Consider the following 12,140-nt stretch of genomic DNA (forward strand, 5'->3'; position numbering starts at 1 on the left):
TTTTATCCAGACATTGTATCAGATCCACCATGATGTAACTTTTTGGTCTCATAGGTCATTATGGCCTTTTGAAGACGTTAATATAACATTTCATTTCCCCCATCCCCATGGCATGTGTCCTCCCTCCCAATTGTACACACTCTCTCACCCATCCCCATGGCCTGTGGGCACCCTCCCCCGCCTTGCCCATGCCACCTCCCTCCCTCAGCCTGCAACTATCCCCACCCCCTCTCCTCCTCTTCTTCCCCCCCCCCCCCCCCCCCCCCCCCCCCCCCCTCTTCTTTGTGTTTCTCACACTTCTCCCTTCTTGTCTCTTTTTTTCGGCTCCCTTCCCCTGTCCCCTTAGCTCCTCTCTAGTGTCAGTACGTTGCGAGGAGAATTTTTGTGATGCATGCAGATGGTACCTGAGCAATCCCAGAGGAGGAGAAGCCATGAGAGCGTCTGATGGAGTGACTTGGACAAGTCGTGCATCTCGTGATGAGCAGGTCAATCTGGTATGTTTTTGGAGCAATCCTTGCATAAGGATGAATCACAAGTTGATGAACAGCTGTTGGAACTTTTAGATGAAGCATTGGAGTGGGCCAAAGAATGAAGTTGAAATAATGGATGAAGTGCATGCCAATAGTCGATGAGATGAGCAGGATACACTCCTACCCATGACTGAATGCGTATTGATGTGGTTATGCTACCCGTTGCGAATGCCTTAGATGTGAGGTCAGATCATGTACATATGTGGTGCATTATTTGACTATTGTTAGGTTTCATGGATACACACTCATGGTGCACTCGATTGGAGACTCATTATTGTGGGAATGTGAACCCTTTAGATAATGGATGCCATGATTTGGTCAAAGAGCTTATGAGAAAGGTGGCGATTCAAGAGGATTGCACGTCAAGGGTGGTCAGCCAGATCGCCGCACCGTTAGGAGGAGAGGTCTTAAAAGGGACGACACGAGGGCTCTTGAAAGGACGACTTAGCAAAGCGGAGAGAGAAGAGCATGGCAACAAGCATAGATCTGCAAGGCACAGCAAGCATGGGCTGGCTAGTGCACAGTCATGAAGGCAAGGAAAGCGTTGCTGGCTGGCACAACTAGGTAAAGCACAACAGCGTCTAGGCGATGCACACGGTAAGGCACATGGCAAGGCATTATCTAGAGCACTTTTGCACACCACCTTACCTCACACTTGCTGTTTTGCTGCCAGCCTTCTCTCGCTCCTTTGCACTTTTGCACACCGACTCATCTAACACTTGCTGTTTTACTGCCACCCTCATCTAGCGAACTTCTACCTATTGCACACCCTCCTCCACATGCTTTTTTTTTGGCACACCGCCACACCCTCCTACACTTGCTTCTTTTGGCACACCATCACACCTACTGCACCTCTTTTTGGCCCACTGTCTCACCAGCTCACCCTCATCCCCCCTCCACTTTAGCTCACCGCCTCACCTGCAAGCCTCTTGGCACATCAACCATCCTGCTATTTGGGCACCTCTGTCCATCAACCCATCCTGATTTTTGCACACCTCTTTCCATCACCTTTCAGCCTTAACTTTGGCGACTTACCTATTCTTCTCCTTACCCTTTTGGCACAACGCTTCACCACATCATCTTTCCCATTCTTCTATCACATATAAACAGCCCCATGGGATTCTCTCCATCAACCTCAACATCTGCCACTTCCACCCCACATAGCTCCTCAACTTCCCCACCCTTGTCAATCCCCTTCCCATCTCCATTATCACCCCCACTCCTCCACTTGTGTCCACCACCCATACAAACATGCCAACGACTCCTCATGCGGGTGCACCTATTGGAGTTCCAAACTTTGTTCCATCTCCTTTTGCCGGCCAATTCAGAACACCAACTCCTGCCAGTCCACAGGTTGGCACACTCCCATTTGCTGGACCAAGCTTCAATCCACACACAAGAGCCCGAGCTACATCTTCGGTACCCCACCGGTCCGTGATTGTTTGCCAGCCCAACCCCCTTCTATGGGCCGCCTGCAAGTCCAAGTTTTTCTCCCAACCAAAGCTTCATATTTTGGGGACTAGTTGCAGGTACAAGCTCACACTTTGGCACACCTCTTGCAAGCGCAAGCTCACCTGCCGGTCCCACTTTTACCACTACCACACTACCTCTTCGTTCGACCTCCACGCCAATTTCAAACGTGGACAACTTGCAGCTCCGGCCCTAAATCTGCACTTCAGTTTCCTCACCTTCCTCGTCTCCACTTCGGACCGGGCCAACCCAGGGCCGTCCACTGCAGCCTCACCCAGAACCGAAACATGTTTACCTCTTCCGCTCCACGTGGCCGAGGGCAGAGAACTTCATTGCCATTGCCACGGATGATGACGTTCCAGTGGATAACATTGATTTATCCTCTTCTTCCACCACCACCCCTAAAGGCTCCCCCTACTCCACCCCCTCACTTGGGTCTGACACGAACGACCCAACCTACATGCCATCTGATGAGGAATCTGAACCACCGAACCACTTGCCACAGAATGCCCCACCTCCTTCCGATCTTCTCATCACTCCTTTCCAAATCACCCCCTACCACAACTCTAACCAGTACACTTTTTATATTAACTTCCATGAGCCTAACCCAATCCCACGCCCCCCTCTCCATTCCCTCTTCACTCCCTCAGAGCTCACCACACTAGGCCTAACAAGCTTGGCTACCATCCAACTTCCTCCTGCCGATCCCACATTGTGCTCTCCGCCAATAACCTCACTTGTCGTCTCTCTGCCATAGCTATTTCAGATATGGTTGGCCCCCCTAACCCTTCTGTTCATAGGCACTGGTCCAACATCCTCATCTCCGGAATCCTCGTCACTGAATTGAGCACCTCTACTCTTTCTCTTATTAGAGCAGATAGAGCTACTCCTCACCACTTGTCCCTCTTTGCCCTTTTTCATTACTTCTTTCTATTCCATGACTTACCCACCAACCCTCGCCTACTTACTTCTACCTTTGCCACAAAGGCCTTCTACTACTGCTTATGCATGAGCAAACCATACCTCTTTGGCCACTTCATCTATGAGACAATTCGCAATAAATGTCATAGATTCCGTGCCCAGCACCGGCTTCCATCCATCTTCAACTTTGCTTGGCCCAGCGTCCACTTCCTTACTTATATTCTACACCGAGTATTGAGCAGTCATCTTGTGCCCCTTCCGCCCCCACCTGCTCGGCGCCAGCAAGTTTGTGCACGTGTCCGCACGAACCCGCCCGAGCGTCCTCGCTAACGTAGCTGATATGCACCTTCATCCACAGGTATCCCGGTTCAGTTCATCCACAGCTTCATCCACAATCTATGCTTCTTGGGTGACACCAATAGTTTCCCTCACTCACAAGAGGAATGCGGCTCATCCACTTGCCAATTTCACTACACTGCCTTCTGCCGGTCTCACTACCTCACCACTCTCCTCACCTCCTGGTCCTGCTCCCATCACTTCAAGACAGGACTCTTTTCCTCTTCTATTCCCTCTTGACTTGGAGCACACCCTGCCGTTGAGCCTGCAGGTCAATAATGCCTCTCCTGCACCCATCGAGGTGAATACCTCTCTAGGCCTTGCTGCACACCCAACATCTTCATCTCCATCATCGGCATCTTCTTCCAATTCTGGAGAAGACTCCTCCCATCTCGGGATCCCCGAGAATCTCCTTTCACAAATGCTATTCTTGATCCCTTATGGGATGAGCTTCCCTTCACCAAGCTTCCGCACACCGTGGATCTTCCGTGCGCCACCCGTGCCCGACGTCCGGTACGCAACTTTGACAATGTGTCCCTCGAGGCACACATCTACTATAATTACCTGACAGATTATTTCCTCCTACTATCGGAGGAATGGTCCCGGTTCCATGAAGAGTTGTGCCGTGCCAACCACACCATCCAACAACTACGCTCTCAAGAAGTAACCCATCTTCACGAGGAGCTGACACAGGCTACTACTGCTTTTTTTTTTTTTCAGAAAGATACTTCTATTAAGTATGAGAAAAACATACAACAATCACAACTATAAGCCGGAAGAGAATAGAATCACCCCAATATGTAAGGTGATTTCAACCACTGAGGAGCATCATGATGCCATGTAAGACTTGTGGTACTAGAGAAAAAGAAGATGCCATGGTCCCATTTCCACATAAATATCACACGCTTCGCCTGCGCAGAATGAGAGGGCCCCTGAATGCGAGCCCAAGTAGCCATAAGAGTGTGGATGATATCACCCCATATAGTACTAATGCACTGAGACCCAAAAATTTGGACACCCTCAATAGCCTCCGTGCATCTAGCTCTCCAGATCTACCATGCTATAATACTGGCAATAATCTCCCAACTAGTGTCAATCCTCTGTCTAGGGGGTGTATAATCAGAGTGAGGAACATCCTGCAATAGACCATGCTGGGCAATACCTCTACGAATGAAAAAAACAAAATTTGTACGGACCGAACTGGGAGAGCCAAGCAACTGCCCCCCAAGTCACATGCATGGCTCGGCCACTCAATTTGCCCATAAGTTGGGCTACAGGACCCCAAATCTGCTGTGCAATGCCGCACCCCTATAGACAATAATTTACGGACTCAGAATCTGCCGCACATCTAGGACAGGAAGATGCTACACCGAACACTGATCTCCACTAATTGGTGGGGAGACCACCATGTAAGAATAACCAAAAGAAATGAGAGATCTGGCTCCTTCTGTATGAGTGCCAAAGTCTATGCCAATATCTGCGCTGTATCATTGGAGAAATATCATAGCTCCCCCAATGAGGCCTGAGAGTAGGGATCCTATGCATCTGTCGAGTGAGGAGAAGCCTGGCATTCCGAACAGTGAAACTGAAAAAAGGAAGGCTTTTCAAAGGATCGAAGGCATCAATCCACTCCCACTCTCCTCGATCCCACTGAAGATATCTGATAGGACTACCACCATATAGCCACAAACACCAAGAGCCATGAGTCACTATCTGAGGAGAAGGGTCAATGAACCAGTGCTTCCCCGAGCGACCAACAATCCTCACTGGACTAAGCCTAGTGTTTGGTATGATCTCCTCCATACTACATCTCCTGAATCTCCCACCACGCATGATAGAATACATGAGGAAATCTGTATCCTCCTGGCCTAGCAGAGCAATGACATGCAGAGGTATGCCTATCCTCGAAAAAACTCCCAGCCAACTCGGATGATAGTCTCAGCAAACTGCTATGCAGGAGAAATATCAATCCCAACTCGGCATCCCAAATATCTAGCAGTACATCCTCTGCTGATCCAAGTAAAACCAAGCTCTGCACCCCAATCAACTCTCGGTGAATCACTAACCCAAAAACCAACAGATTTGTGCCAATTAATGAGTGCCCTTGCTGCCAAACAGAACTCCTCTAGTGCTACCCGGAAAGAACATAAGCATATATGTGAAGCCTCCAAAAACAGGGTTGTGTCATCAGCTAACTCAGAGTCAACCAACTCCTCATGACTACGAAGAGGCAACCTCAATCTTGAAATACCAACAGTGAAGCGGAGAAAGATGCTCATGGCCTCTGCAACTATGATATGTAATAAAGGGGCTAATGGGCAGCCCTGTTGTATTGAGCGAGAAATCTGAAACCGCTCTCCTCTATCACCACAAGCAAGAACTGTACTGTGGGCATCACGATACACGCATGAAACTCCCTTGATCCATCTCTGAGAGAAGCCCATATGACTAAGAGTACCCTCAAGAAAGTCCCAATCCACTCTATCATAGGCCTTCTCAAAATCCAAGAGCAGAATGGCTAAGGGCTGATTGCTCGCTTTAGCCCATTCGACGGCCTCCCAAAAAGAGAAAATGTTATCAAAGATGCTCCTGCCATGTAAGAATCCATTCTGGGTATCATGAATAACATCCTGCAAAATTGGCTGCAATCTGATGCTTACTGCCTTAGCAAGAATCTTATAGGCAATCCCAAGTAAGGTGATAGGTCTCCACTGGCCAATCAATGTCTTATCCCCGCTCTTAGGAATAAGATAAATAAGCCCCTCGGTGAGAGAAGAAGGCATAGAACCTGTGTCCCACATCTCCTGCAAAGCCGATGTTATCTCAGCCCCAATCTCATCCCAAAAAGTAGTGAAAAAAACAGGGGAGAGGCCATCCTCCCCTGGACACTTACCATGAGGTAAGGCATGAAGAGCATGACTCAACTCCTGCATAGAAAAAGGGGCATCCAGAGTGGCACACATCTCCTCGGTGATCAAATGTGGCAATGCATTCCAAACCTTCCTCTGTGCCCTGTGTCTCAGATCAGAATGCAGCTCAGCACTAAGAAGCTGGCAATAGAAATCGGTGGCAATCTGTCTAACCATGAGAGGAAAGGCAATCCTCTCACCTCTATGGTTAGGAGCATAGAGATTGAGAATACCAATGCGTGTAGTACCTTGCATAAGAAGGATCCACTGTGCTCTCGCAGGCAAAATGACACCATGTCCAATGATGCAAGGCAAGATCAAAGCTGAAACAGAGATACAAACACCACCCTTGGTACCAACAGCCGGTGACCAAAAGGTGTGTCCCGAGAGACACTTGCCTGATCTCCCACACTGATGACTAGCATCGAGTTTATGCTCTTGCAATAGCAATATATCCATAGGTCCACCTGTGACTGCACAATGAAGCTAGGTTTTTACAATTTGTTTCCGTCGACACGGAAAAAAACACCAAAGACCCTGAATGTTCCAAGAGACAATCCTCATAAAGACTCAGAGTAGGAACGACCAGATCTCGTGGTCGACGAAGGACCCCCTTTAGAGGCAGAAGTACGTCTCGCATAGGTAAGGGAGGAAAAATCTGACGATGTAAACCTTACCTCTCTCCCACTCCGGGGAAAAGCCAGGGCTAGTCCTCAGAACTGGAGAGGTACCATGACAATGCGAATGTGCAACATCATCCTCAAGGGTGCAATCATCCTGTAACTGTAATGCAGCATCCTCCTGTGAGGGATCCAGATCATGTGCCTACAAGGCCTCATCCTCCAAAAAAGGATCAACATCCTGTGAGGCAAGAGCTGCATAGGGGTTAGGGTGCTCCACAGGGAGTGTGGGTGAAGGGGCAGGTATGGGGGTCCGAGGGTGGCTGCCATCCCTAACCACAACCCAACGCTGTGTCGTCTGCTGTGTCAAAGGAGGAGTTGGAGTCTCCGCATCTGCAGAAGGCCTCTGATGGGCAGGACCACGCCGCCTCCTAGTATGGCCCCTCGATCTAGGACAATCTCTAGCAATGTGACCCTGTCGTCGACGACAAATCCGACACTGGTCAGGTCTGCCTGCAATCTCCATCCTCTGGCGGAAATGAGGTCGGTCAAGTCTCTGAAGCATAACATGATCATCAGTAATCGATGGATCAGGAACAAGCACAAGGACCCGGGGTACACCATCAAGAGTGGCGGTAACGGCCGCGGAAGCTGAGGCGGGAGAGCTCGGGAGGATTGGTACCTCTAGAACCTGGCCAAAGGATGCCCCTATGGAACCTAAAAGCTTCCAATAGGACCGAGGAAGAGCAAGGAACCGTAGTGAGACCAGGGTAAGGCGCTGATCCTCCACCACTGGATCAAAGCCCACCTGGTACTGAAAGAAGAAAATCTTTCTAGGACCAAGAGGAAAGGGGTTGCTAGCCAAAGCCTGAGAAGGAGCTTCTGAAGAATGAAAGTCCACCTGGAAGAAGCCTCGACTAAGTAAACGAGTATCCTGAGAATGCACAATCAGCTCCAAAGGGAGAGCTGCTAGAAGCCATTCATGGGCCTGTGAACGAGAAGGGTGGGAACCATAAACTCTCGCAACAAGGGTAGTCTGGTCACACCTTGCTACGTTGATATGGATCTTGCCCAGCTCCCCTCTCTCAAGGAGCAGGCCGCCCAGTTTCAGGCTGTGCAGCAGACTCTGCAGTTTGCTTTTGGAGGCCTCATGGCCACACCTATCGCCAGTCCCACCCAGAGTCAGAGTGCACCTACTAGTGGACCCCCATCTATAGGGTAGAATCCCTCTTACCACTCCTCCTCACACCTAAAACCCCTAGTTCAGTTTTGGTTACTGTTACATTAGCAGTTTAGTCTGTCGGATTTTATTTCATTTCATTGTATATATATCACTGAACATGTTGATCAAATTATCTCTATTTTGAACTCATAAATATCATCCAATGTCTTGGCAGCCTCTCCATCCTCTACATCGGCTTTTCTCTGCCATTCACTGAGGACGGTAAATCCATTAGTGGTGGGCGATCTGTAGCCACCCTGGCTGCCCACTCGTGCGGCCACCTTGCACCTTCACTTTTGGACCGGACAAAAGTGCCAACTATCTTGGACCGGTCCAGCCCATTGCATTGACACCTATGCCAGCACACCACTTGAACTGACACTACAACGATGCACCACTTGTCTCTTGTGGTCACTTAATGAACACCACGCTCCTTGGCAGTGAGGGCAGGGCCACTTGATGGTCACCCTTGGACCAGTCCAAAAGCCAAGCGGCATTGTACAAAGGGATATGGGATTGTGTGATGGGGATCATTCTAGCAATACTAGTCTCATCTGTTTTCATGTTTTGGTGTTCTCGCCACTCTCACTGTTCTTGCTCATTTGCATGCTCTTGCTCATATGTGTTCTTGTTCATTTGTGTTCTTGCTCGTGTGTGTGTTCTCTGTGCTAGTGAGCTATGTGTGCGCCCAATAGCTCACGTCCCTCCTAGCTTGTGACAACTCCACTCCTGAGGGCATACAGCCCTAGAGGGGACCCTATGTTGACTCTGGTGTACAGTCCTAGGCATGCCGGACAAAGGTGTGTGCTACACTTCCTAAATAATAAAGGCTCACAACATGGGCCGCTGGTTTCTCAAGACTGATTTCAAAGGAATGATGGATTTGAACTAGCCCTCAGATTGCAGAAAAGTTACATGATAGAAACACTAGAATATGGGATTTACATGGTTAAGTCCCCTAGGCTCTAGCCTAAGGATTTGAGCTTATGAGTCATGACTTCCAAAAGAAAGGTCTTGGGATCAAACTTTGAGGAAATCAGAGCTCCAGTAAGGGGGGTTCACATGCTCTCATGCAAGGGAGCATGACGGTCACCACACACATTATCACCACTATGTCCAACGCTCCTCTACCTCATCTCTGACAAATTGAACAGCAACAAGAGTGTCCAAGTTGGCTCAAGTTTCATCACCTTGTATATGGGATTTGGCTCTGCAGGAATCTTCTAAGACGTGGTCTCCATCGCCTGGTTCTCTAACAGCTGTGCAGCGTGTTTTCTTCAACTGACTGAGTGGCTTACGCGTGGATCATGTTCCAACAGCTTGCAGACTGTCTAAAATTGGCAGATATTTCTAAGGATGCTACCCCCTTGTGGTACTCGAGTGTGTCTTTTACAGTGGTGCTTGCCCACGTCTCCAACTACCATAAAAGGGAGGTAAAATGTAAAGCTTAAACCCAAAAAAAATGACACCTTGAGTGGAATTGGGAGTAGGGAGGAGGGGTTCTTGATGGTTCTTTCTTGGAGTCACGTTACAAACTGATGTATCTTCCGACTAAAAGTGAAAGATATGGTATCATGCAGATATGTAATTTTTAAGCACTTCTATGATGATGCACTCGTTAATCAGTAAATAACTCCTTACTTTGAATCCAAAGGAGCTACCTGCATCTTAACCAGGCTTCTGAGACTAAAAGGATGGGTAAGCTCTTAAAACCTGTGTCTTTTTTCCATTTCTTTTCGAATACAGTAATAAGGACAAGAAAAAGGGGAAAAAATGCAACTGGACTAGAACCTTTTTGACGAATTGCAACTTCTGCATGGCATCCTTTTCTTGTCTTTGAGAAAAGCCCACTTCAACAATTTCTCGAAGATGTAAATAAGAGCTGATGGTCTGCTAAGGCATTAGAGATAGCACACAAATAAAAAAGCCATTCAACAGCTGAAACTAGCATCCATAAGTTGCACTCTAGTTGAAGATTACCTTTGACAGCTGCTGCCAGTCATTGCATGTTGACAGTGAGCTAGGACTAGAAAATCTCTGTTTTAGAAAAAAAGATCAAACAACTTTAGTAAATATTTACAGAAAAATTTTAACAAGGTCACTGATGTACTGGCTAATGACCAGCTCGCACTTACAATTGGAGGCTTGAGTTGAGTACATTAGCCCAGAACTTCTTTGATTGCATTAGTTCACAACCCCAAACTTTAAGACCGTGTAAGTTCCTAGGACTGAACAATGCCCATAGCATAACGTTTGACGTTCTGTGTTACCTTCCTTCACCATTTTGAGAATGTCCTTAGCATGCCTCAAAGACATTAAAAATGCAGCAAAATTATCATCAAATGTCAAAAATATTCTCTCCTTGACCCTTGTATGTTTGGTCGCTCACAAAGATCACCATTCTTGCAAATAACCTAAAAATCTAGAAAATTCTTGAAGAATAATAAAAAAATTAATACCAAAACAGTGCCCATTGCATACTGTTTTGAGTTGCATGTCACCTTACCTTCAGCAAATTGGGGATGTCCTTGGCATGCCTCAAAGACTGATTAAATGCAGGAACCATTTCATCAAGTTTCAAAAATACCGATATCTACCAAGAGTTATGGAAGACAATGCTGATAAAACTTAGCACTAAATGGTTAAAAAAGGCAACGGTTTTCACTCTGTCTATACACATTGCCAAGAAATTATCATGGATACAAAGTCAAGTCGATCATTGAGAACATTAAGATCAAGTATTGGCCTCAAGAACCAAGTCCTGATGTCAAAATAGACAAAAAAACACACCAATTTTTTTTTTTAAGAAAGAGACTTCTATTAAGTATGAAAAAGCATACAACAATCAGGGCTATAAGCCGGAATAGAATAGAATCACCGCAATATGTAGGGTGATTTCAACCACTGAGGAGCATCATGATGCCATGAGAGACAGGAAAAGAAAATGCCATGGTCCCACTCCCACAAAAATACAACGCGCCTTGCCTGCGCGGAACAAGAGGACCCCTGAATACAAGCCCAAGTAGCCATGAGAATATGGATGATATCACCCCATATAATACTAACACACTGAGACCCAAAAACCTGGACACCCTCGATAGCCTCCATGCATCTAGCTCTCCAAATCTGCCATGCTGTAATACTGGCAACAATCTCCCAACTGGTGTCATTCCTCTGTCTGGGGGGTGTATAATCAGAGTGGGGGACATCCTGCAATAAACCATGCTGGGAAATACCTCTATGAATGAAAATAGCAGAGTCTAAACCACTTCCCTCGTAGAAAAGCTGCCGACCAGACTGGGAAAGCCAAGCAACTGCTCCCCAAGTCACATGCATGGCGCGGCCACTCAATTTTCCCATAAGTTGGGCTATAAAACCCCAAATATGTTTTGCAGTGATACATCCCCATAAACTCTCGATCTGATGGCCAGACTGAAAGAGTGAATCAGATTTTGGAAGATATGCTTCGTGTATATCTCCAAAAGACAGAGTTCATGGGAGGATTATCTTCCTATGTTAGAATTTGCATATAACAGTACTAAGCATATGAGTACAGGTTTTAGTATGTATATGTATGTATGTATGTATGTATATATACATACATATACATACATATACATGTATATGTATGTATATGTATATGTATATGTATACATACATATACATATATGTATACATGTATATGTACATGTATATGTATGTATATGTACATGTATATGTATGTATATGTATATATATATGTATACATATACATACATATATATATACATATACATACATATACATGTACATATACATGTATACATATGTACATATATATATACATATACATACATATACATGTACATATACATACATATACATGTACATATACATGTATACATATATGTATACATATACATATACATATATATATACATATACATACATATATATATACATATACATACATATACATGTACATATACATACATATACATGTACATATACATGTATACATATATGTATACATGTATATGTACATGTATATGTATGTATATGTACATGTATATGTATGTATATGTATACATGTATATGTACATGTATATGTATGTATATGTACATGTATATGTATGTATATGTACATGTATAT

At 46.0% G+C, this 12,140-nt stretch overlaps 1 protein-coding gene across 3 annotated transcripts in view; it reads right to left on the reverse strand.

Annotated features, from left to right (window-relative positions):
- Positions 1-12,140, reverse strand: part of MSH5 (MUTS-homolog 5) — a 164,998-nt gene that overhangs the window by 134,739 nt on the left and 18,119 nt on the right. For all 3 annotated transcript variants that reach the window (XM_086802993.1, XM_086802985.1, XM_086802975.1), the window contains exons 11-14: positions 10,712-10,769; positions 10,515-10,601; positions 9,989-10,045; positions 9,800-9,898 (exon numbers count right to left, since the gene is read on the reverse strand). In XM_086802993.1, the coding sequence (XP_086659119.1) occupies positions 9,800-9,898; positions 9,989-10,045; positions 10,515-10,601; positions 10,712-10,769 (301 nt within the window). The remainder of the gene's footprint in view (positions 1-9,799; positions 9,899-9,988; positions 10,046-10,514; positions 10,602-10,711; positions 10,770-12,140) is intronic.

Source organism: Cibotium barometz, chromosome 1, assembly GCF_041138505.1.
Source record: "Cibotium barometz isolate CiBa-2024 chromosome 1, ASM4113850v1, whole genome shotgun sequence".
Classification (NCBI taxonomy): Eukaryota; Viridiplantae; Streptophyta; class Polypodiopsida; order Cyatheales; family Cibotiaceae; genus Cibotium; species Cibotium barometz.